The sequence below is a fragment of the Sus scrofa genome, chromosome 6 (assembly GCF_000003025.6).
Source record: "Sus scrofa isolate TJ Tabasco breed Duroc chromosome 6, Sscrofa11.1, whole genome shotgun sequence".
NCBI lineage: Eukaryota > Metazoa > Chordata > Mammalia > Artiodactyla > Suidae > Sus > Sus scrofa.
The window spans coordinates 42,769,133-42,795,245 of NC_010448.4; the positions used below are offsets into that span (position 1 = coordinate 42,769,133).

The 26,113-nt window shown below is 42.6% G+C and overlaps 1 protein-coding gene across 7 annotated transcripts in view; it reads right to left on the reverse strand.

Moving 5' to 3' along the window:
* CEP89 (centrosomal protein 89) overlaps window positions 1–26,113 on the reverse strand; it is an 81,612-nt gene that overhangs the window by 35,458 nt on the left and 20,041 nt on the right. For 2 of the 7 annotated variants that reach the window (XM_021094282.1, XM_021094278.1), the window contains exons 5-13: window positions 25,296–25,388; window positions 19,191–19,293; window positions 17,371–17,399; window positions 15,110–15,152; window positions 12,419–12,637; window positions 11,310–11,455; window positions 2,081–2,131; window positions 1,830–1,913; window positions 1,082–1,185 (exon numbers count right to left, since the gene is read on the reverse strand). In XM_021094282.1, coding sequence (XP_020949941.1) covers window positions 1,082–1,185; window positions 1,830–1,913; window positions 2,081–2,131; window positions 11,310–11,455; window positions 12,419–12,637; window positions 15,110–15,152; window positions 17,371–17,399; window positions 19,191–19,293; window positions 25,296–25,388 — 872 coding nt within the window. Of the gene's footprint in view, window positions 1–1,081; window positions 1,186–1,829; window positions 1,914–2,080; window positions 2,132–11,309; window positions 11,456–12,418; window positions 12,638–15,109; window positions 15,153–17,370; window positions 17,400–19,190; window positions 19,294–25,278; window positions 25,389–26,113 lie in introns of all 7 variants that reach the window. The other 5 variants (XM_021094280.1, XM_021094284.1, XM_021094279.1 and 2 more) reach the window with 4 other exon arrangements.

A 26,113-nucleotide genomic window follows, 5' to 3' on the forward strand; every position in this document is an offset into this window, starting at 1 on the left:
ATTTTCAGATTTATCTCCCCTTATTTCGTATTTTGATATTACTATAAATGATATATATTTTATTTATTTATTTATTTATTTATTTATTTATGTCTTTTTGCCATTTCTTGGGCCGATCCCGCAGCATATGGAGGTTCCCAGGCTAGGGGTCGAATCGGAGCTGCAGCCGCTGGCCTACGCCAGAGCCACAGCCACACGGGATCCGAGCTGTGTCTGCGACCTACACCACAGCTCATGGCAACGCCGGATCCTTAACCCACTGAGCAAGGCCAGGGATCGAACCCGCAACCTCATGGTTCCTAGTCAGATTCGTTAACTGCTGAGCCACGACAGGAGCTCCAATATATATTTTAACATCAGTTATGATTGTTAGCATTTCTCAGAAGTACAGCTGATTTTTGTATGTTGACCTCATACCCTACAACCCTGCTAAATTCGCTCATTAGTTAAGAGTGTTTTTTTGTAGCTTCTGGAGGATTTCCTAAAAGGTTCTGTTTTGTAAATAACAATTTAGTTTTTCCTTCCAAGTATAAAAAAAGAAAAGAAAAAAGATAAATACAAGCTCAGAGAACAAAAAAATGGGGACAGCAAATATATTTCAGGTTTAAAAACATATTTAGAATTTTTAAAGTAATATTTATTTAATTTTATTTTCTAGGACTGCTCCCTCGGTGTATGGAGGTTCCCAGGCTAGGGGTCCAATCGGAGCTATAGCCGCAGGCCTACACCATGGTCACAGCAACACGGGATCTGAGCCGCGTCTGCGACCTACACCACAGCTCACAGCAACGCCAGATCCTTAACCCACTGAGCAAGGCCAGGGATCAAACCTGCAACCTCATGGATCCTAGTCGGATTCATTAACCTCTGCACCACGACGGGAACTCCTAGAATTTTTGAAGTAATCTTTAAAAGACAAGTTCATAATAATTTACTAGGTTTTCACTGCATCTTATTAATTTCTTAGAAACTCCTTTAAAATATTTTAGTTAAAACACACACTTTGTAATTTCATAAAGTTTATTCCTTTTATCTTTTTTCCCCTTAATTAGCAAAATATCAGAAACACAGTGCCACTTGCCTATCCTCAGTGGTGACAGGGTTACTCTTATTTAACTCTTGGTGCAATTCTTCATTTTCTTTTATCACTTCTTGCACTCGCATCTTAAACGTTCTCATTTCCTCCTGAAACAAAATTGATGTAAACTGTAACACACACCACATCCACCTGTATCTGTATTTGGTTTTAAAACCAAATATTAACAGCTTTTTAGCAAAGTCCTACAGTGCCGGCAGACTTAAACTCAGTACCACCACCAAGTGCCTGCCCCCGAGAGGCTCACAGTCTAGTGAGAAAACAGAAGAGACACACCAGGCAGAGGACAAGGGATAAAGCACCTCAGGCTTTAAATATTCAGTTCCTAATCTGATAACGTATTTCTGTAATGGCCACATACTTGAAAAGATAAAAATAAAGAAGGAATAAAGAAGGCAAAGATGGCTAGAAACGCTAAAGTTTTTTCTTTTTTTCTTTTTGCTTTTTAGGGCTGCACCTGCGGCATATGGAGGTTCCCAGGCTAGGGGTTGAACTGGAGCTACAGTTGCCAGCCTGTGCCACAGCCACAGCAATGCCAGATCTGTATCTTGTCTGCCACCTATACCACAGCTCACGGCAACGCCAGATCCTTAACCCACCTGAGCAAGGCCAGGGATCAAACCTTCGTCCTCATGGATGCTAGTCAGATTTGTTTCTGCGAAGCTACAAGGGGAACTCCGAATCGTTCTTCTTTTTGATACACCTTATCTTTCTGAGACATCTGCCAACCTACCTGAAGGCTGGCATTGAGCTCATCCTTCTCTTTCATTCTGTCTTCGTAGGCCAGCAGCAAGGGGGACAGGTACTTCATATCCAACTGAACACAGTGGAATAAAGGAGGTTAATGTCATTCCAACGTGTAAACACAATCAGCACATCTTTAAAATGGAAAGAAAATATACTTAATTTGGCTTTTTTTCCCCCCAAAGCTATTCAATTATAGCCCAGAAAATACAGGTCTGAAATTAAATAACTTTCACTTACCAACCAGGGTGGTGTAGGGCCCTTTGAGGGGAGGCCTTCAATATTTAAACTCTAAGAACAAAACACATAATGAAGACAAATTAAACTTCCTCCGAAATTTCAAGCCTTTTTTTTTTTTTTCAGGGCAGCGCCTGCAGCATATGAAAGTTCCCAGGCTAGGGGTCAAATCGGAGCTACAGTTGCCAGCCTATGCCACAGCCGCAGCAACACCTGATCCAAGCTGAGTCTGCGGCCTACACCACAGCTCATGGCAATGCCAGATCCTTGACCTACTGAGTGAGGCCAGAGATGGAACCAGTATCCTCATGGATCCTAGTCAGGTTTGGTAACCGCTGAGCCACAACGGCAACTCCCAAGACTTAACTATTCTTAATCTAGACTGGGCACCAGCTATCTAAGCATCAGTATATGTGTATGTGTCTATCTATATAGGTATATAAATTTTTTTGAGATGTTTAAGAATAATTTAGATATAATGCTCCTTTTCCTCTAAATACCTCAGTACGTTTTTCCTAAAACTGAAAACATTCATTGATTCAACTACAATACCAGCATAAAAATCAGGACATTTAGATCGCTACAATACTATATTCTAACCTACAGACTATATTCAAATTTCGCCTATTTTCCCACTGATGTCCTTTCCTGGTCAAGAATCCAATTACATGTTTCATTTAGGTGTCAAAACTTTTCAGTATTTTAAAATCTGGAACATATTTAGTAATTTTTTAGTGGATACCAGCAAGGCTTTTTCAATGTTACGTTGCTGAGTGTCTGGATTTTATTTAATTTTTGGCTGTGTCCTCAGCATACATTAGTTCCCAGGCCAGGGACTGAACTGTTGCCCCCATAGTGACAATGCCAGATCCTCAACCCACTGAGCCACCAGGGGACTTCAGCTGTCTTCTTTGAAAGTGTTTTGTTTCCTTCTTCTTTTGTCCTCTCTTAAGGTACTCACAGATCAGCCTACTGCTTCTGAGGCTCATCCTTTTACTGTGGTTAGGCCGGGTCTTTCCTGAAAGGTGAACTTAGCCATGCTGCTAAGGCCTGGCCTGTCGGGGCGCCTTACTCAAGGCTGCAGTGACCACCAAGGTCTCCGTATTGTGGCTGCTCAGAACCTAAAGGTCTCTAGGTGCTGATTATTTAGCTTACAGCTCTCTGGACTTGTTTTCGGCCTGCCCTTATGGTTTTATCCTACACACGTGCAGACTAGTATTCAACAAAAGACTGCAAGGAACCCTGTGTAGATTTGTGTAGCTCTTTCCCGCCACAGCTCCCTCCTCTCTGGTATTCCTGCTCCACAAATCCTTATCCCCTCTGCTTCCCCAAATCTCATCTGTCTCCTCCACTCAGTGAGACACTGCACTCTGCCTGGCCTGCTCCCCCTGCACTGGGATCCGAGAGTGCCTCCAGGCAGAAAGCAAGAGGTTCGTAGACTCATCTATTCACCTTCCTCCTCTCCATGATCACAGTGCTGCCTGCCGTCTGCAACAGCCGTATGATGCCTTCCGGCCAGTTTTCAAGTTGTTCACGGTAAGGGGGCAAATCCAATGGCAGTTATTCCATCAGGGCCATTTCAGAAGCAATGGCCCTGGTGGAATAATTCCTTATTCAATAAAAATGTTCTGGAGTTCCTGTTGTGGCTCAGTGGGATACGAACCCGACTAGTATCCAGGAGGATGCAGGTTTGATCTCTGGCCTCGCTCAGTGGGTTAAGGATCTGGCATTGCCGTGAGCTGTGGTGTAGGTCGCAGATGTGGCTCGGATCCTGTGTTGCTGTGGCTGTGGCGTAGGCTGGTGGCACAGCTCTTATTTGACCCCTGACCTGGGAACTTCCATGTGCTGCAGGTGTGGGCCTTTTTTTAGGAAAAAAAAAAAAAAAAAAGCAAAAAGCAAATTTTCTAATGCACTTAGCATCTCATAATTCATTCAGCAAATATTGAAAGATAAGTCATTATGGACATTACAGCACATTCATTGTTTGCAAGGATTTCATGGTCCAATGTGGAGATAAGTCTTTTCACACAAGTGAGAGAGACGTAACACACAAGACACAGTACAGGGTAGGATGTGCCTTAAGAGTGGCACAAAACGCCTGCAGTGGTTGGAGACAGAGATCACCTCGGCTGGTGGAATCGGGGAAGACTATTGCGGAGGATGTGGCAGATGCACAGGGTAGAACACTGTCTGTCACTGGGCCTGCCTGCCCACAGCCTTTTAAAAGAGAACTGCAGAGGGCCCTGGCCTAGGAAGCCTGTTTCGGACCACGCGATGCCTGAAATGACTTCTGTCAAAAAGAAAAGTTAACACTACATTAAGTGAAAGAAGTCAGTCACAAAAGACTGCTTGGTGTCTGTCTGTATCTACAGGAAAGGTTCAGAGCAGAGAAACCCACAGACAGAAAGCAGATGAGGGGTTGTCAGGGCTAATGTGAGTGGTGGGAAAAAATGGGGAGTGACTCCTCAGAGGGGTGGAATTTCTTGCTGTGAAGAAAATATTCTGAAATTGATTGTGGTGATGGTCTCCCAGTTCTTCGGATACACTAAAAAATCACTGACTTATATACTTTTTTTTTAGGGCCACACCTGTCGCATATGGAGGTTCCAAGCTAGGGGTCGAATCAGAGCTGTAGCCACCAGCCTACACCACAGCCACAGCCACGCCAGATCCAAGCTGCGTCTGCAACCTACACCACAACTCACAGCAACACTTAATCCTTAACCCACTGAGAGAGGCCAGTGTCCTCATGGATACTAGCCAGTTCGTTAACTGCTGAGGTGAATGGGAACTCCCTGACTTGTATACTCTAAATGTGTGAATTAGTATGTGAATTTTATCTCAAAGCTGTTGTTTAAAAAATTTAAAGCTAAGTCCTACTTCAAAAAGAAAGACAAAAGCCCACAAAGCTGCCCTGAGCTCCCACAGTGCACACCTGGCTTCTCAGCTTATCTGTCTATCTCGCTTATCCTCTTATCTGGGAGGTACCAGTCAGCCTGACAACCCCACCCCCTGCCAGCCCCTCACCTGCAGGGACCGGAAAGGCTGGCTCCTCCTGTTACTCTTCATAGCATCTGACATAGCGGTTTGCTCAGTGAGTTTGTTGAATTGCATTCTGCAACCCTTCTTCTAAAGTAACCTCTGGAGTTCCCGTCGTGGCTCAGCGGTTAACCAATCTGACTAGGAACCGGGAGGTTGGGGGTTCGATCCCTGGCCTTGCTCAGTGGGTTAAGGATCCAGTGTTGCTGTAAGCTGTGGTGTAGGTCACAGACACAGCTCGGATCCCGAGCTGCTGTGGCTCTGGCATAGGCCAGTGGCTACAGCTCCAATGAGACCCCTATCCTGGGAACCTCCATATGCTGCGGGAGCAGCCCTAGAAAAGGCCAAAAAAAAGTAACATCTGAAGAGTTCCCATCCATGCTCAGTGGTTAATGATCCCGACTGTAACCATGAGGATGTGGGTCCAATCCCTGTTCTCACTCAGTAGGCTAAGGATCCGGTGTTGCTGGGAGCTGTGGTGTAGGTTGCAGACTCAGCTTGGATCTAGCATTTCTGTGGCTGGGGTGTAGGCCGGCAGCTGCAGCTCTGATTCAACCCCTAGTCTGGGAACCTCCATATGCCACGGGTGCGGCCCTAAAAAAAAAAAAAAAAAAAAAAAGTAACACCTGGTTTGCTTTCTTCATATATGTTGTGAAAGGAGCTTCGCCATCAAGTTAATCACACACCCATCACCTCACATAGTTACCATCCGGGGGAGGAGAGACGCAAGTTCTACTCTTAGCAAGTTTCAGTAGTACAATAAATAAGTTATTAACTGCAGTCACCTGTTACACATTAGATCCTCAGGTCTTACCTTAACCTGAGAGTTTGTACCCCTTTACCTGACTCTCCCTACTTCCTCCAGCTCCCAGCCCATGGCAGTCACCATTCTATTCTCTGCTTCTATGAGTTCGATGACTTCTTCTTTCCTTTTCTTTGGCCATGCCTGAAGCATGTGACAATTCCCAGGCCAGGGGTCAAATCCACGCCACGGTGGTGACCCGAGCCACTGCAGGGACAACGCAGGATCCTTCACCCACTGAGCCACAAGGGCATTCCTCGACTTCTTTTTCTAAAATTCCACATGATACCAAGCAGTATTGACCATCTTTGTCTGGCTCATTTCACTTAGAATAATATCCTCCTCCAAGTTCACCCTTGTTGTTGCAAATGAGAGAACTGCCTTATTCTTGAAGGCTGAATAATATTCCACTATATGCATATGTCTTATAAAGTTTTATATATATGTGGGGGGGTGTGATACCTATCACATTTTCTTTATCCATTCATCCACTGGCAGCCTCACAAGTTGTTTTCACACCTTGGCTATTGTAAATAATGCTTCAGTAAACATGGGAGTGAGTATTATCTCTTCAAAATAGTGATTTTGTTTCCTTTAGATCTATACCGAGAAGCAGGATTTCTGAATGCTATGGTAGTTCTACTTTTAATTTCTTGAGGAACCTCCATACTGTTTTCCATCGTAGCTGTACCAACTTATGTTTCCACCAACAGTGTACCTGGGTTCCCTTTTTTCCACACCGTTGCCAGAAGTTGTTCTCTTTTTGATAAAAGACATGCTAACAAGTGCGGGGTGACATCTTGTGGTTTTAAGTTGCATCTTCCTGATGATGAGTGATGTTGAGCACATTTTCATACACCCGTAGGCCACCTGATGTCTTCGGGAAAATGTCTATTCGGATCATTTGCCCATTTTTAGACTGGGTTATTTATCTTTGTGCCATTGAGTTGCATGAGTTCCTTGTATATTTTTGATACCAACCCTTTATTGGATATGTCGTTTGCAAATATTTTCTCCCATTCTAGAGGTTGCCTTTTCATTTTGTTATGGTTCCCTTAGTTGTGCAAAAGCTTTTTTAGTTTGATGCAATCCATGTGTTTATTTTTGCTTTTGTTGCCTTTGCTTCTGGTATCAAATCCAAAAAAATCATTGCCAAGACCAATGTCAAGGAATTTTATGATTCAGTTATATGATTCAGGTCAAAACCCATTTTGAGTTGATTTCTGTGTATGATGTAAGATAGGGATCTGGTTTCATTCTTTTACAAACAGATATTCAGTTTTTCCAACACCATTTACAGAAAAGACTATCTTTTCCCCATCGTATATTCTTCGCTCCTTTGTTGAAAGTAAGCTAACCACATAAGCATGGGTTTATAGCTGAGCTTCCAATTCTGTTCCATCGACCTATGTATTGTTTTCATGCCAATAGCAAACTGATTACTGTATCTTTCCAATACAGCTTGAAATCGGGAGGTGTGATATTCTTAGCTTTGTTCTTCTTTCTCAAGACTACTTGAAATATTTGGGGTCTTTTATGGTTCCATAACAATTTTTGGTTTACCTCTTCCTGTGAAAAATGCCACTGGATTTTTGATAGGGATTATATACTGACTCTGCAGATCACTTTGGGTAATAAGGACATTGGAACAATATTCTTTCAATCTATAAGCATGGAATATCTTTCCACTTATTTGTGTCATCTTCGATTTCATCAATGTTTAATAGTTTCGGTGTACAGATGTTTTACCTTCTTAGTAAATCTATCCCTAAGTACTTTTTGATGCTACTATAAATGGGATGGTTTTCTTAATTTCTCTTTCCAATAGTTTCTGTTCATGACTAGAAATACACTATTTTTATATATTGATTGTATATACTTCAAACTACTGAATTCATTTATTAGTTCCAACAGTTTTTTTCATGCAGCGTTTAGAGTTTTCTAATATAATTTCATGTCATCGGAAAAAAGACAATTTTATTTCTTCCTTTCCAATGTGGAATTGATCACTGTTCACTGATCTTTTCTACTTTTTCATTTACTTCTGCTCTGATCTTTGTTAGTCTTATACTAAGGAAATAATATTGCTTTGTTTGATCTGTTTCTAGTTATTTGAAGTATGAAATTATGTTATTTGAGATTTCTTGTTTCTTAGTGTAGGCATTAATTGCTATGCATTTCTCTCTTAAAATTGCTTTTGCCATATCCTGTAAGTTTTGATGTTTTATTTCATTTTATCTCAAGGTATTTTTGATTTCTTCTTTGAACCATTAGCCGATTTGAGTAGCATGTTGTATAATGTCCATATATTTGTTAATTTTCCAGTTTCCTTCTTTTAATTGATTTCTAGTTTGATAACATTTTGGTCAGAAACGATGTTTGCTATGATTTCAACACTCTTAGATTTAGTAAAAGTTGTTTTGTGACCTAATATATGGTCTATCCTGGAGAATGTTACATGTGCGCTTGGAGAAGAATATGTATTCTGTTGCTTTTGGATGCAAAGTTTTATAGATGTCTGGTAAGTCCACATGGTTTGATATGTTATTTAAGGCCAATGTTTCCTTATTATCAGTCTGGATGATCCATTAATAAAAGTGGGACATTATTGTATGGCTATTTCTCTCTTTAGATCTGTTAATATTTGCTATATTTTTAGGTGTGCCTAGGAAGTTGGGTACACAAATATTTACAATAGGTTCTCTTGTTGGACTGACCTCTTTATCATCCTATAACTTTGTCCTATAGTCAAAAGACTAACTGATCCTATGGTCATCCTATGACTTTTGTCTCTTAGTACAGTCTTTATCTTAAAGTTCATTTTGCTTGTTATAATAGAGCTAAACCAGCTTTCTTTTGGCTTCTATTTGCATGGAGTATCTTCATTCATCCATTCATTTTAGGTCTGTTTATGTTTTTATAGCTGAAGGGAGTCTCTTACAAGCAGCACATAGATGAGTCTTGCTTTTTTAATCCTGTCAGCCACTCCATCTTTTGACTGGAAAATTTTGACCATTTATATTTAAAGTAATTATTGTTAGGTATGGACTTAATGCCATTTTGTTGTTTTCTAGCTTTTTCTGTAATTCCTTTGGTTCTTTTCTTCCCTTGCTCTCTTCAATTGCAATTCAATGCTTTTCTGTAGTGGCATGTTTAGATTCCTTTATTTTTCCATGTACCTACTATGAGTTTTTGCTTTGTGGTTACCATGAGGCTTAAATAAAACAACTTGTAAAATTCTGTTTTAGGAGATTCTGCTGTTGCGTAGTGGGTTAAGGATCTGGGATTGTCTGTGCAGCAGCATGGATTCTATCCCCAGCCCAGCACAGTAGATTAAGGATCCAGCATTGCTGCAGCTGTGGCACAGGTCACAGCCACAGCTCAGATTTCCTAGTTAGCTGAGATCTCTGTCCTGGGAACTTTCATATGATGTGAGTGTGATCAAAAAATTAAATAAAATTCTATTTTAAATTGATAACAAATTTGAATAAATTCCAAAACTACATTTTTATTCTCTCCGTGTTTTGTGTTTATGATGTTGCAATTTATGTCTTTTTATCTTGTATATTTATTAACAAATTACTGTAGTTACATGTTTACTACTTTGGTCTTTTAACCTTCATTCTGGATTTATAAATGATTAACCCAACTTTACATTATCTTTCATTTTACTACATATTTGTCTTTACCAGCAAAATTTGTAATTTCATGTTTTCTTGTTACTAATTACCCTCCTTTGGTTTCAGCTTAAAGAAAGTCTTTTAACATATTTTGTAAGGCTTGTCTGGTGGTGATTAACTCCTGCTTTTGCATGTCCTAAAAACTCTCTATCTCTGCTTCAATCCTGAAGGACAACTTTGCTAGGTAGTGTATTCTTGGTTGGCAGTTGGCATTTTTTTTTTTTTTTTTTCCTTTCAGCACTTCAAATATATTGTGCCACTCCCCTCGGGTCTGCAAAGTTTCTGCTGAAAAATCTGCTGATAATCTCCTGAGGGTTTTTCTGTATGTTAACAAGTTGTTTTTCTCTTGTTGCATTTAAGATCGTCTCCTTGTTTTAACTTTTGACAACTTAAATATGCGTTTTGATGTGGGTGTCTGGATTCACCTAATCTAGGGCTTCCTAGACCTAGATGTCTGTTTTTTCCCCCAGGTTAGGGAAGTTTTCCAGCATTATTTCTTTTTTTTTTTGGTCTTTTTGCCATTTCTTGGGCGCCCTGCAGCATATGGAGGTTCCCAGGCTAGGCGTCCAATCGGACTTGTAGCCGCCCGCTTACGCCAGAGCCACAGCAACCGGGATCTGAGCCATGTCTGCAACCTACACCACAGCTCACGGCAATGCCAGATCCTTAACCCACTGAGCAAGGCCAGGGATTGAACCCGCAACCTTATGGTTCCTAATCAGATTCGTTAACTACTGAGCCACGATGGGAACTCCCATTATTTCTTTCAATAGGTTTTCTATCCCTTTCTCTCTTTCTGCTCTGGGACCCCTACAATCCACCTGATGGTATTCTTTAAGCTATCTTCACTCTTTTTCATTCTTTCTTCTTTCAGCTCTTCTGTTTGGATGAATTCTACTGTTCTGTCTGCAAGTTAACTGATTTTTTTCTTCCACTTGCTGTAGTGTGCTACTGAATCCTGCTATTGAATTTTTCAGTTAAATTATTGTACCCTTCTGTTCTATGATTTCTCTTTGGCTTTTTTTTTTGGGGGGGGGGTCTTTTTCTAGGGCCACATCCACAGCACATGGAGGTTTCCAAGCTAGAAAATATTAAAAAATGCCAAAGAGATGGAGTTCCCATCGTGGCTCCGACTGGTGGTTAATGGTTAATGAATCTGACAAGGAACCATGAGGTTGCAGGTTCGATCCCTGGCCTTGCTCAGCAGGTTAAGGATCTGGCATTGCCGTGAGCTACGGTGTAGGTCACAGACATGGCTTGGACCTGGCCTTGCTGTGGCTGTGGCATAGGCAGACAGCTACAGCTCTGATTCAATTCCTATCCTGGGAACATCCATATGCCACAGGTGTGGCCCTAAAAAGATATAACCCAAAAAAACTATAGTCTGCTTTCTTTTCAAAGTTGATGCACTGACAAACAACAGCTATAACCTTGGGAAACAGGACCGAGAATGGAGCAGCCAACATAAACTTTTACCTCTTATTTTATACACATCTATATTGTCCCAATTCTTCTACTAAGAGCCTGTATTGCTTTTGTTTTGAGAAAGGGAGGGAGGGAGAAAATAGAAAGGTCCTCAGAAAGACTGTACTTTGGATGTATCTTGTTTTATACCAAATTATAAAAATATAAACCTTTCAGAAGTGGAAACCAATTCAACAGTAAAGACTAAAATATCAGAAAAGTTATTTTTCTTAATAGGAAACATTACCTCTTCCTTGGATAAATGCCTGAATTTGGTTTGATATCTACTCAGTTCTACGTTTAAACAATGGACAGTCATTTTCAACCCATCATTTTCATCCACCAGTTCTTGAGCTTGTTTTCTTAGATAATGTAATTCAGGGGCAGCAACTACTGAAAAAAATAAATTTAACATCATACAATAAGAACTTATATCAAATTTAACAAGATTTTATATAAATTGCTGGTTATCTGTCCTTCTTTCCCTCTTAGGCTCACAGAGGCAGTGAATGACAAATATACAGATATAAATGAATATAAGTTACTAAGCTTTTTAACAATGAATAATCAACAGTGTTTTGGAAGTTTGTGGAAGTTTTTGCATGTATATTTAAGGTAAAAAAAATTCTAGACTGGGAAAAAAGTCATTATTCCTGATAATATACAAATATGTGCCTTGAAAATTATATAGGATAAACATTAGTGTTTAATTATATAAATTTAGCATTAAAAATAACTTAATACTAAGGGCGTAAGTCACAATGGAAAAATACCCTATACATTTTGCTGAATTATCAAAAAACTGAGAAAATACTAAGTACACAACAAAGGGCTAAAATCCTTAATATGTAAAGAGCTCTTGCAAATCAAGAGAAGAGATAAAAGCATCTCAATTTAAAGTAGGGAAATTTATGAAAGACAAATAAACCTGCAAAGATAATGAAAAAATATCCAACCTCATCAATAAAATAGAGAAATCAAATTAAAATGGCACTCTTTTTTTTTTCAACCTATCAAATTAGTGAGGAAAACATAATCCTCATCATTGGTAAATATGTGGTGAAAGAGGTACTTTCATATGCTGCTCACGGGGATAAAAATTGGTACGAGATATCTGCAAAATACTACGTTAAGTATCAAGAACCAAAAGAAGTCCTGAGATTTCTCTATCATAGTAATGACATAGAAGATGAAATAAAATTTCAAGAAGTATAAGGATATTAATGAAAGACCTTAAATATTGTAACCAAGTATCAGTTAATATTAAGAAAGACATAAAATGTTTAACTCTCAAAATAAGTAAGGAAATGTGAATTCCTGTTAGTTCCTTTAACAGAAATGTGTAGGCTTCCCCACCTTCCTGAGATGATGCTTTCTCAACCTCTCTCCGCTTTCTGTTCTCTTTTTCCATCCTTTTAAGTTTTAACTGTAGTTCTTTCATTGCTTGCTTCATTAAGTTAAGTTCAAGACTAAGGGTTTGATTTGCATTGTTTAGATGCAAATTTTCTTCTTTTAATTTCTCGAACTTTTCTTTGGTTCTTTCTATACATCTTTGACGTGTTCTACCAGTTATATCTAAAAAGGCACAGGAAAAAAGTTTTAAAACGTTGATATTTACAACTTTAAATTGAAATTACAGGAGGCTTTATTCCGAAACCCACATGAGCAACTCCTTCATGTCAGGACTCGTGCTCTGCTCTTCAGTAACTAAAAGCGAATGGCTGGTACTGCAAAGAGTGACTGGTCTGCTGAGACTCCGTGTGGGCAAGGGGACGAGGGGTAACAAAGGGGAGGCAGGAACCCACGGAGGGGCTTGCAAATCATAATCTGCAGAGTGGAGGTTTTATCATGCAGTCCACCAGGAGCCAGAAAGGCTTTTAGGCAGAAGTACCAAAAGGAACAGGCTCACTCTCAGAGCGATCCCTGAAGCCAGCAGGGAAGAAAGTGAATGGGAAGGACGCCTCGCCCAGAGGCAGAGAGACCAGTCTGGAGGCTCTCAGGGTGGGGACAGAAAGGAAAGGATGTGAAAGAAGAATTCAGGGGCACAGACTTAGCAGAGCACCAAAGCTGACTGGATGTGGACAGCGAGGAAGGGACAAATCAAGGAAGAGGGCCAAGACGCGTGGTTTGGAAGAATCCAGCAGATAAGGGACACAAGTTCATGCTGGCTGCTCCACTCTCAGTGCTGTTATTTGTCAGCGCACCAACTTTGAAAAGAAAGCAGACGGGGGGTGGGGGGAGGCTCAGCTCAGGACTTGGGCCTGAAGCTCCGAAGGCAGCCGCAGCTGGAGAGGATGAGGAGCCACCAGCGTGTGGTTGTACCTGAAGGCACCAGGGCGAGAAGGAAACCAGAAGCCACGAAGGATTTTAGGAAGGGGTAGCAGGAAAGAGTGGAGGAAGACAGAGAGCAACGTTCCATGAGATCACAAGAGGTGAGGACTGTGATGGGATCTGCCCAACATGCCTCCGAATGGACGAATGGACGTGGAGGTGGAGGCAGAGCTTCCCAGCAGGAATGCTGGCAGCTCCAGACAGCAGACCAACAGGGACTCCCAAGGACCAAGGCGCACATATCACCAAAGAACCATGTGAGTTAAAAGAAGTACCAAAATCAAACGACAGAGGACAGGCATTCTCTCACAGCACAGTGGGTTAAGGATCCAGTGTGGGCAGTGGCTTGGGGTGCTGCCGTTTCACCCCTGGCCCACGGAGGTTCCATATGCCCCGGGCATGGTCAATAAAAACAAAACAAATAACAGAGGACAGAGCTGGCAGTGGCACAAACTGTTAAGACTTTAGAATGAGTGTAGTTAAGATTCTTAGAGAGATGCTTGCCAATACTTAGTAGAAATCATGGAAATAAACAGTTTCATTAATTATGCAAATTCAGAGGATGGGCTGAGCAACAGAATACACACAACAAAGGGAGTTCCTTTTGTGGCTCAGTGGAAACGAATCCAACTAGTAGACATGAGGATGCGGGTTCAATCCCTGGCCCTGCTCAGTGGGTTAAGGATCCGGTGTTGCCGTGAGCTGTGATGTAGGTTGCAGATAAGGCTTGGATCTGGCATTGCTGTGGTGGTGGTGTAGGCTGGCAGCTGTAGCTCCAATTAGACCCCTAGCCTGGGAACCTCCATGTGCCGTGAGTGCGGCCCTAAAAAGCAAAAAAAAAAAAAAAAAAATAATAATAATAATAAAATAATAAAAATAAAATAAATAAAAATAATAAAAGAATACACACAACGAAGAACAAACCTGTGGGCTAGACGTTAGAGCCTCAGCAATATTCTGGAGCACAGCACCCCAAACACCAAGTGAAAACAAAGTTAATCTGACATGGAGGACAGACAAAAGCCTTGATACCCCGTAGGTTTTACAGACATGAGGCATAACAGGAAAAAATTACCAAATCCACTTTGGAAGCTTAAGAAGCTTCCCAAGCTAGAGGGCAGGGCACCCAAGAGATTATCTACGGACCTCTGAGCTCCACCTCTACCCCCCTCCCAGCAGAGCCCTCATTTGCATAGACTCCCCCCTCCCAGGGTCTGCCCACATCTCTCAGGTCCACCCACCAGATCTGAGCACATCCCATGGGGACATACATCCATCATCCAAAGTTTGAATGTTTGGACTTTTTTTTTTTTGCTTTTGAGGGCCATACCTGCGGCATATGGAGGTTCCCAGGCTAGGGGTCGAATTAGAACTACAGCCACCAACCTATACCACAGGCACAGCAACACAGGACCTGAGCCGTGTCTGCAACCTACACCACAGCTCGTGGCAAGGCCAGGGATCGAACCCACAACCTTATGGTTACTAGTGAGATTCGTTTCTGCTTCACCACAACGGGAACTCCAGGACCCTCTCTTTTAAGATAAAGATGGAAGCTCAGCAAATGGCTCCCTCTTCCCAATTTTGATAACTGAACAAAAGCAATAGTCTTTTCAGAAAAAAAAAAAAAGTGATTGTTATTTTATGAGAGATTATTCTCGGTATTCTCTAAAACAATAACCTTTTCAAATACAATGAAATTCAAAAGGCAAATACCTGGAGAAGGTGGAGGTTTCTCACATAACGGTGGCTTTTCATCCTAGGGAAGAAAAAAACGCGAGAGCGATGAATGAAGAGTCTCAGCGTCTTCCAAAAGTGGACTGGCACAAGCAGCTAGGTCATCACATAGCAACTATTTAAGTACATTTCACCCCCTTCATTTTGGATCTTGTAGTTGCTAGTTTGTTGTAGCTTTAGAAACATTTAATATTCTCTCTCTCTCTCTCTCTCTCTCTCTCGACTGAATCCTAATTTTAAGGCTCTTCCCTTCTTGGCAGTAAGGGAAGCCCTGCTTTCTTCCTGCCTTTTTGGCCATGAGTTCAGTCACTGTGTCTTTTGTTATCATTACTGAAGTGTAGATGATTTGCAACACTGTATTAGTTTCACGATGTGTAGCAAAGTGGGTCAGTTATACATCTTTTTGTCCAATTCTTTTACATTACAGGTTATTACAAGATATCGAATACAATCCCCTATGCTAAACAGTACATCCTTGTTGCTTATCTATTTTATACATAGTAGTGTCTATCTGTTAATCCCATACTCCTAATTTATCCTTCTCCTTCATCCCCTTTGGTAACTGTAAGTTTCTTTCCTATGTTTGTGAGTTTATTTCTGTTTTGTAAATAAGTTCATTTGTATTTTTTTTTAGACTCCTCATATAAATGATTCATACAATAGTTGTTTTTGTCTGGCATACTTCACTCAATATGACAGTCTCTAGATCCATCCATGTTGCTGCAAATGGCATTATTTCATTCTTTTTTATGACAAAATAATATTCCACTGTGTATATATACTACATATACATCCATTCACCTGTTGATGGACATTTAGGTTGTTTCCATGTCTTGCATATCGGAAATAGCCCTGCAATGAACACTGGGGTGTATGTATCTTTTCAAGTTAGAGTTTTCATCTTTTCTGGACATATACCCAGGAGTAGGACAGCTGGATCATATGATAACTCTTTTTAGTTTTTTAAGTGGCTGCACCAATGGCCGCACCAATTTACATTCTCACCAACAGTGCAGGAGGGTTCCCGTTTCTCCACACCCTCTCTAGCAATTGTTATTTGTAGTCAGTCACTCTGTTTACATTCAGGTCCCATGAGTGACACGCCATCAGTTCATAGTCTAAAGCATAGGTATGACTGGAGGTGCTGAGCAGAGATGCACAGAGCAAACTCCAATTGGCCTTTTCCCCTTGGGATATGTAAAAAGACCTCAGAAGCTGCAGAGAAGCATGTTTTCAAAGTGCTAAGAGAATAATATAAGGTCCTCCTTTTCAACCCAAAACCTAGAGCGAAGGGATGGCTTTGACTTTTGTTCACTTTTTTCATTACACATCAGTCTGATACAAAGTTTCTAATTTCTGCTAAAAAAGTAGATAAGGTTATAAATTAACTCTACTGAGAAGTCTTTAATTTTTAAACTCCTATGACATTGCAGAATTAAAAACTTAAGGGGAACTATTTCCATTTCCACAAATTGGTTACTGTCTATTCATTCTACAAACTAGAATGGAAGTGTAATTTCTAATTGCTCAACACATTACATTCATTTTAAACTATGCGAAACATGAGTTTCTTTACATTTTAAAAATATTTTTTAAAAAGCATTCAATGGAGGAGTTCCTGTCGTGGCTCAGTGGTTAACGAATCTGACTAGGAACCATGAGGTTGCGGGTTTGACCCCTGGCCTTGCTCAGTGGGTTAAGGATCCAGTGTTGCCGTGAGCTGTAGGTCACAGACGCGGCTCGGATCTTGTGTTGCTATGGCTCTGGTGTAGGCCGACGGCTACAGCTCTGATTAAACCCCTAGCCTGGGAACTTCCATATGCCGAGGGAGCAGCCCTAGAAAAAGCAAAAAAAAAAAAAAAGCATTCAATGGAAAAGAATTCTCAAGGGAAGTTTTCTCCCCCATAAATCACAAAAGTTGTTTTGAAATTATGGTGGAAATTCTATTTATTGAAGAAACCAGTTTTAAAAAAGCTCCCGTTATGGTTCAGTGGTAATGAATCCGACTAGTATCCATGAGGACACAGGTTTAATCCCTGGCCTCGCTCAGTGGGTTTAGGATTCGGCACTGCTGTGAGTTGTGGTGTAGGTGGCAAACGTGGCTAGATCCTGCATGGCCGTGGCTGTGGTGCAGGCCAGCAGATATAGCTTCAATTCCATCCCTAGCCTGGGAAATTCCATATGCCACAGGTGCAGCCCTAAAAAGATAAAAAAAAAAAAAAAAAAAAAGCTATTCTTACCTTTAAATTCAGAAGAGAATGTTTATCATCTGATTGAAAAAGAGAGAGAAAAAGCAGATAAAGACATCTGACAACTCAGAAGAGTACAATCTTGGGAATGCTCCTTCTTAGGAATCCTTCTACAGATAAACTAAACAAGACCCAGGGTGGGGCAGCCTTCATAAGGTCACAGCCAGATCTCGGCAGGCACCCAGCTCACAACTACCCATCTCTCCCCGGGCTGGTTCCTGAGCACCTTCAGGGGCTCACATGACAGCAGAGCTAAGACCAGACTCCTCAGTGTAACTGAGCCTCCCTCGCCTTCCCAACACCCTCTGCCAGGGTCCTCCCCGTGTTCCACCCGCCATTGCCCAGATGGGCTAAGGCTCCATCCTTCTCTGCCTCCACTGCCTGGAAGCAGCATTCGCCTTGGTCAGATGTTGGTGCCAGGACCAAAGGACGTCACGGTCCCAGCTTCTTGTCTGGGTACTGTTAGGACACAGAGTGGTGTGCCAGGCTGGTAGAACTGGAGGCTTGAGCCTTGAGACTATAATTATCAGCTAGCATTTACGGAGGACGTTGTGCTTCATGCATGACGAAATGTAATCCTTACAAAAATCGGATGAGAAGGGCACTCAGTCTCAGGAGAGGTGGAATTAAGAATCTCAGCCTCTCAAGCCTCTCGCCACCTGGAAATGACGGAACCCAAGCACTAAAAGCTAGCGTTTCTGATGCGTTGTCCAAGGGTTACTCACATCAGACTCTCTAAAGAGCTTGTTAAAAATACAGACCTTCTGGGCCCCAGGCCAAAGTCACTGACTTTGAGTTTGGGGTTGGTGTGGGGCCTTTTTCACAAGTGTTCAGGGGCTTTTAATCCCCATCACAAACCCAAATCCAGTGTGGGAGCTGCACTCTCTCCCAGCTACCACCTGTGCTCCAAGTTCATGTTACCGGATATCACTGCCTTTCAGCTTCAAATCCACTTTTCAAAAAACATTTTAAAATAATAGTTCATTTACAACGTTCTGTCAATTTCTGCTGTACAGCAAAGTGACCCAAACATATATGTAACATTCTTTTTCTCATATTATCTTCTATCATGTTCTATCCCAAGAGATTGAACACAGTTCCCTGTGCTGTACAGCAGGACCTCGTTGCTTATCCATTCTAAATGTCATAGTTTGCATCTACTAACCCCAAACTCCCTGTCCATCCCATTCCCTCCCCGCTCCCCCCTGGCAACCATAAGTCTGTTCTCCATGTCTGTGAGTCTGTTTCTGTTCTGAAGATAGGTTCATTTGTGTATTTTACATTCCACATGTAAGTGATATCATACGGTTTTGTCTTCCTCTTTCTAACCCATGTCACTTAGAATGAGAATCTCTAGTTGCATCCATGCTGTTGCAAATGGCATTATTCCGTTCTTTTTTATGGCTGAGTAGTATTCCATTGTGTATATGTACCACCAAATCTACCTTCATTGCCTTGACAGGTGGTGCAACAATACACTGCATCAGTAGAGGGCGCAGAAGAGACAGTGGAGAAGGAAGGTGTGCTGTCTCCATGCCTCTCTCCCTCCTCCTTCCCTCTTTCCAGGTGGCCAGCAGTACCTCCCTACGGGTGACTTCTGGAACGCCCCTGGGGAGGGCAGCTTTCCAGTGAGTTCTGTTAGCACCACGCCTCTCAGCTAACTTCTCCACCTGCCACTGTGGGCCATGGCTACAACTTCTCCAATGTCCGCAGGGAACCACAGCATGGAGGTGCAACAGCTACATGTTCCCCCAATTAACCAATATTTATTGCTATGAAACACTTTCATGTTAAATAAAAAACTGTTTTACCTTTTTCTCGTGTGCTCTCTGGTATAAGAGGTGAGCCTGGAAACCCATCTTGTTCAGAAATATTTGCCTCATCTTCACTGTCTGTCCCATATGACGATGGAATCTTTTTGTTACAAAAGACAAAGGAACAAACATGTGATAACTGCTATCTGTATGAAATTTCCTCCCGACAGATTCAAATGCCTTATTCCATACCTTCTCCACTGCTACCCCTTCTCTGAGACACAAAAGGACCACACCTGACAAGGCTGGATGAAACATCGAGGCCCTCAGGAAAAGCCCAGTGGCCAAGGCAAGGGCGCCCAAATTACGCTTAAGCCGCTGAGGACTTTACAGCCCACCTTCCGTCTATGCTATGTGGGCAGCTTCCCTTCCTCATTCCTGCCAGGGACCAACCCAGGAAAGGGCCCCCTTCCGCCTGCTCTGCATAGCACCCAATACCACCCTGCCCTGTTACTGATGCTGTGCCATTCATCGCCAAGGGGGACAAGGGCTGCCAATCTGCCCTCTGAGAATCCTCGTCCAGGCAAGGTTTGGGACCCAAGGTCCATTACGCTCGCCAGCAATGAGTCCATCAGAAACCTTTCCTGATGGAATGGAACTCTCCCTCCACTGTCTGTGAGTATCTCATATGCAGGTTCCATGAATGGGGGCAGGGCTACAGAGCTGTCCTGCCCGGATGAGCAGGATACCACTGGCAAAGCCCTCGGGGCGGGGACAGAGGCTGCCTGGGGGAAGAACAGTCTTGTATACTCAAGCTGTGACTGGTGCTCCCTGGTGGCTTCCCTCTGCTATCCTGATTCTTGAGTAAAATCTTGCTAATGTGATCAGCTTGGCTTAGCTGTGCTATGTGGCAGGCAGTGGAAGGGCCATTCCCGTGGCTGGCAGGCAGGAGGCAGCACGGACCAATAAGATGTCCATAAGAAGGGGCATTTCAGAGCCAAGAGCTAAGGCTCACAGGTGCCCCCCAGGCTTCGGGAAAAGGGCTCCAGGTGACCAGGCTTGGAACGGCAGAAAGGTCCCCCACAATATTCATCATGTGAAGAAATTAAAAAGAAATGACCTCTTAGTTTTTATCTTCTAGGAACCATCTGACTTGTTCACTCTGTCAAAAATATATCAAGCCACTCACTTTTATCAAGGAAAGATGAAAATGCTAAGGGGACTCAGTTACCGTCATAAAGATACCCTATTTTGGAAAACTGCTTGGCCGTATCTACTAGTACGAAGGCTGATCGTAAACACACTCTATGATTATACATATACCAGTCATCGGTATATACGAGTGGCATCCACCCAGCAGAAATATACATACAGGAGTTCCTGTTGTGGCTTAAGAACACGACAAGTATCAATGAGGATGCGGGTTCGGTCCCTGGCTTCCCTCAGTGGATCAAGGATGCCGTGAGCTATGGTGTAGGTCACAGATGTGGATCAGATCCTATGTAGCTGTGGCTGTGGTTGTGGCCTGTGGCTACAGCTCCAATTCAACCCCTTGCCTGGGAACTTCCATATGCTGCAGTACGACCCTTAAAAAAAAAAAAAAAGAAAGAAAGAAAAAAAGAAATACACACACACACAAATGTTCACAGCCTCAAACTGGAAACAACCAAATATTCATCATCGATAAAATAAATAATTGGATGTTACAGCTGTACAATGGGATATTATACAGCAGTAACAGTGAACAATGGCTACATACAATGGAAGACTCTCAATAACTCCAAAGATACATACTATATGATTAAATTCATAGAATTTTCAGAATAGGCAAGACAGGCAACTTTCTAAGATCTAATCTACTCTTGGAGTCAGGGCAGTGGTTAACCCTGGGGGGTAGTGGCAACTCTTCTTGGTCACAAAGGGGGACTTCTGGGGTCCTAGGAGGGTTGTTGTTTTTCTTTTCATCTGGGTGGGGGGCACTTTGTGAAAATTCACTGAGCTGTACACTTACAGCTTCTGTGCCTTGTGTGTACATTTAATACATCAATAAATAAGCCTTAAGAATTTGCAACAATAGTCTAAAAACGCTCTGATTTAAAAGTTTTAATTTAAAACATTGTTTAAACTACCAAATACTTCTGAGTGTGAAAATCACCTTGGAAACTAAAACAGGAAATTATTTGGGTACTGAAGGGAGGAGAAGGAGGCCGGCCAATCCAGCCACAGCACGGCCACCGGGGACGTGGGAGCGGCCTTTCCCACATCTGTCTGTGGCCCTGGCCTAAGCTCCTTCACCCTTCTCCTGGTAGGACGCAAACTCAGATTCTAGAAGGCAAAACGTACATGCTAGAATTTCTAGGGTAATTATTAGGGAAGAAAAAAGCCAGTATAATCTGCAGACTAGTAGAGGGAAAGAAAGAGAACTGGAAAAAAAAAAAAAACCCATTGATTTAAAAGAATAGAAGAGGAAAAAAGAGAATAATAGAACAAATAAACTAAGATGGCAGATTTTTAAACTCAAATAGATCCTTATATACATTAAACATAAAAGAACTAAATGGTCCAGTAAAAAGACAAAGGAAAAGTTTGTCAAACTTGGTTAACAAAGACTACATGCTACATTGAGTTGTAACTTACTTTTTTCTCCTTTTTAGGGGCTGCATGTGTGGCATGTGGAAGTTCCCAGGCTAGGGCTCAAATGGGACCGGCCCACACCACAGCCACAGCAATGATCCAAGCCGCATCTGTGATCTATACCACAGCCACAGCAATGCCGGATCCTTAACTCACTGAGTGATGCCAGGGATCGAACCTGCATCCTCATGGATACTAGTCATTAAGAACTGATCCACGACAGCAACTCTGTGAATTGTAATTTTAAATGAGTGAATAGTATGGTATGTGAATTATACCTCAGTAAACTTGAAAAAAAAAAAAAAAAAAACCCTAGATGCTGTTTACAAGACACAGCTAAACAAAGGGATGTAGAAAGGTCAAAACTAAAGGATGGAAAAAAAAAAATAGACCATTCAAATATCAAACAAAAGAAAGACAGAGACTCACAGACACAGAAAACAGACTTATAGTTGCCAAGGGGGAGGTGGGAGCGCGCGAGGGACTGGGAGTTTGTAGTTAGTAGATGCAAACTATCACACTTATTTTTATTTTATTTTTTGCTATATAGGGTCACACCCACAGCATACAGACGTTCCCAGGCTAGGGATCTAATTGGAGCTATAGCCGCCAGCCTACATCACAACCACAGCAATGCCAGATCCTTAACCAGAGATCAAACCCGCATCCTCATGGATACTAGTCAGGTTTGTTACTGCTGAGCCGTGACGGGAACTCCCCAAACTACTACGTTTAGAATGGCTAAGCAATGAGCTTCTACTGTACAGCACAGGAAATTATATCTGGGCTCTTAGGATAGATGATGATGCAAGATAATATAAGAAAGGGAATGTATGTATACCTATGACTGGGTCACTTTGCTGTACAGCAGAAACTGGCACAACATTGTAAATCAACTATACTTTAATAAAAAAGAAAACAAGAAAAGAAAGAGGGAGAATGTCAGATCAAAGAGAGATTAAGGCAAAATGCCTGCTCAGAGGTAGAGAGGTTCACGCGATAGTGACAAACTCTTCAATTTATCAGGACAGTATAATTTAAAACTTGTACAAACCTAAAAATGTAGTCAGATGTAAAATAAACACACTCCATGATTCCATGCGTGTAAGATTCAAAAAGCTGCAAAGATAAGCTATGCTATCTTCTCTTACTTGGAAGTCAAAGCAAGATAATGGAAAACCTGGCACCACCACAAGGAAGCTGCGGCATCTAGATTCCCGGGACTGACTTAAAAGACGGCAGTGGGAGTTCCCGTCGTGGCGCAGTGGTTAACGAATCCGACTAGGAACCATGAGGTTGAGGGTTCGTTCCCTGCCCTTGCTCAGTGGGTTGACGATCCGGCGTTGCCATGAGCTGTGGTGTAGGTTGCAGACACGGCTCGGATCCAGCGTTGCTGTGGCTCTGGCGTAGGCTGGCTGGCGGCTACAGCTCCAATTAGACCCCTAGCCTGGAAACCTCCCATATGCCGCGGGAGCGGCCCAAGAAATGGCAAAAAGACAAAAAAAAAAAAAAAAAAAAAAAAAAAGACGGCAGTGATTAACCCTGGGGACGCACAGGGTCCAGCCCCAAACGTACTGGCACCTTCCCAGATGCCCTTCCTCAGATCAACGATACTAAGGTGAGAACCCCACCCCGAAGGCACCACACGGTCACAAGACGTGGAGCAGCGCGAGGGTCCAGTTGGCTCCACCTCAGGGCAAAGTCCCGGCACGAGTGTAGTCACGATGTGTAGTGAACCAGGGACTCACTCTGGGAAGGGAGTCGTGATTCCTAAGGTGGGGAGACCGCGTGGGCTTGCACGCAGACCTTTGTGACTCCCACCACACGCTGGACCTCCCTGATTTGGTGCTTGGTAAATGAAATAAGCGCCCGTGAATCCACGCCTCCTCACCGCTGCAAGGAGGAGCCCCCACCGCTGGAAGGCGGCAGGCTCACGGTTGATGGCTTGGTTCCTTACTTGCTAGCCTGGCCTTCTACTGCCACTACTGGGGGTCAAGTGCAGACAGAGGTGCTCGCATTGGTAGAGCTGAGTCAATAATTGACGCGCATGTACACTGACTGGGGGCGTTTCTCTGTGCACGTGGATGTGTAGGTGTAACTGCAGCTGACAGGGAGACTGCAGGAGTGGGGCCCACTCAGCAGTCGGTGGACCCCCTTCTGCTTGCTGAGAGGGTCCTGACTGTGTTTGGGGCAAGTGGGCTCAGTCCACAGTAATTCTCTTCCCCTTGGCCAATAATTGGTCAAGGGATGGGCTTACGACATGGTCAGAAAACATCTATCAAATCTATGAAATTCAGAAGATGGAGAATGCCAAGAGCTGCCAAATCTCCTCGGACTTCAGGTATGCAGATGCTCTGATAATCACAAAGTGTCCCAGTTACAAAGGTCCACAGTGATGGGCGCACTGGGAGCAAGAGTGTGACGGGTCCAGGAGGTGGAGAGTCACTGCCCCAGGGCAGAAGGGAGGGTGGGAGAAGCTAAATGGAGACCTCTGAGTGAGCCCGTCTTTATAGTCCAGAATCCAGCTCTATACTCTCAGAGAAGTTCAAGACAGCACAGCCTGAAATGGGGAACCCACCGAAGAGAGCCCAGAGATCGAGAGAGAAAAGTGACGAAGCAACACAATGATGTGGGAAGTAGACTAGCAGAACTCAAAAAAAGAGAGGAAAAATAAAATGAACACAGGGCTAAAAGCCATAAAACACAGCAGCAAAGTACTGAGAAGGGTAGGGAGGCTACACTGAGGAAATCACACAAGATGATGTTGAAAAAAATTCATTGAGTTTAAAAAAAAAAAAAAAAAAAAGACCTGGACGACAGATAAAGGACAGCCAACAAATGCATCACTCGTGCTCCTCAAGGAGAACGGCATGAACAGATGACGAAATCAGTCAAAGATTTAATAAAAGAGGGAGGAAATAGTCCCTGGAAGTAACAGAGGGAGATGAAAAGCTATCTCTGTGGAATTAAAGGATATAAACCAAATTTCAGGGGGAAAAAAAGGAAAGACAATAATAAACACCATGATTAATCCTGGGGAAATCAGTAAACTCCAAAGGACAAAGAGTGAACCGGCAGAAAAATCATTTGCCCTCCAAGGGCAGAAGACAGCTGTCACTCTCAGCAGGCCTTGCGCCGTCCTGTACGTTTCCTTTGTAGCATTTCTCATAATTGTAATGGGTTAACTATTAATCATGTGACGATGGACTCTGTCTCTTCTGACTCTCCAGCACCCAGCACAATGCCTGGTGCTCAGCAGATGCTCGACAGATAAACAGTGACTTATTTAACTACCCCCAAAACAGTTTCCTCTCTAACGCAGTCCTGTATAGGATGAACAAGCTGAGGCACAGAGAAGTTACCTGACTTCTCAGGCCATACAACTGGGAAGCAGAGATGCTGACACTCGGACTCAGGTCTCTGAGGGCCCACAGCACCGCTCTCTTCACTGGGCTCCAGGATGGCGCAAACTGGCTACAATTCACGCACCCCACTCCCCCTTTCGCCTTACTTTTGGGTGGCACCAACCAGAGAACTGCTGAAAACAAGACTTGCTTTCCATTTGTCAGGCCATTTCTGAGTGGGTGCACTCTCGACATGAAGGTGTTTGCCCAAACTACCCTGAAACACAGAGAGAAGCATGAGGTAGAAACACAGCCAAAGTGCCGGAGGTGGATTGGTCTGTTCCCTTAGCTTACTGGTTTTGATTAAAAAATAATAAAATGATAAATTGTTTACTTCAGATTACAGAATGTGAAGATAAGGAAGGCAATTTTACTTTTTTTTTTGAAATTAAAACACACTCCATAGGCAGTATTTCCCTCAGAGCTAGTGCCATCTAGTGGTTAAATAGCAGTTTTACAGGCTCTGTACATCCATTCTTTTCAGACACATATTTTAATCACATAATAAATTTAAGAATAATCAATTTTGAAAAAAGCTTTATGTCTAAGAAATATTCTTTTTTTTTCTTTTTAGGGCTGTACCCACGGCATGTGGAGGTTCCCAGGCTAGGGTTGAATCAGAGCTGTAGCCACTGGCCTACACCACAGCCACAGCCATGCCAGATCCGAGCCACGTCTGTGACCTACACCACAGCTCACAGCAATGCCAGATCCTTAACCCACTGAGTGAGGCCAGGGGTCGAACCCGTAACCTTATGGTTCCTAGTCATATTTGTTTTTGTTGTGCCATAATGGGAACTCCTAAGAAATGTTCTTGATAGGCACAGACTATGAATACACATTTTTTTCTAAACAGGGAAAACTGGTTGCTTTGATCTGAATCCTGGCTCTGCCATCAGGTGGTTTTTTGGATGATCTCGGGCAAGTCACTTATCCTATTTC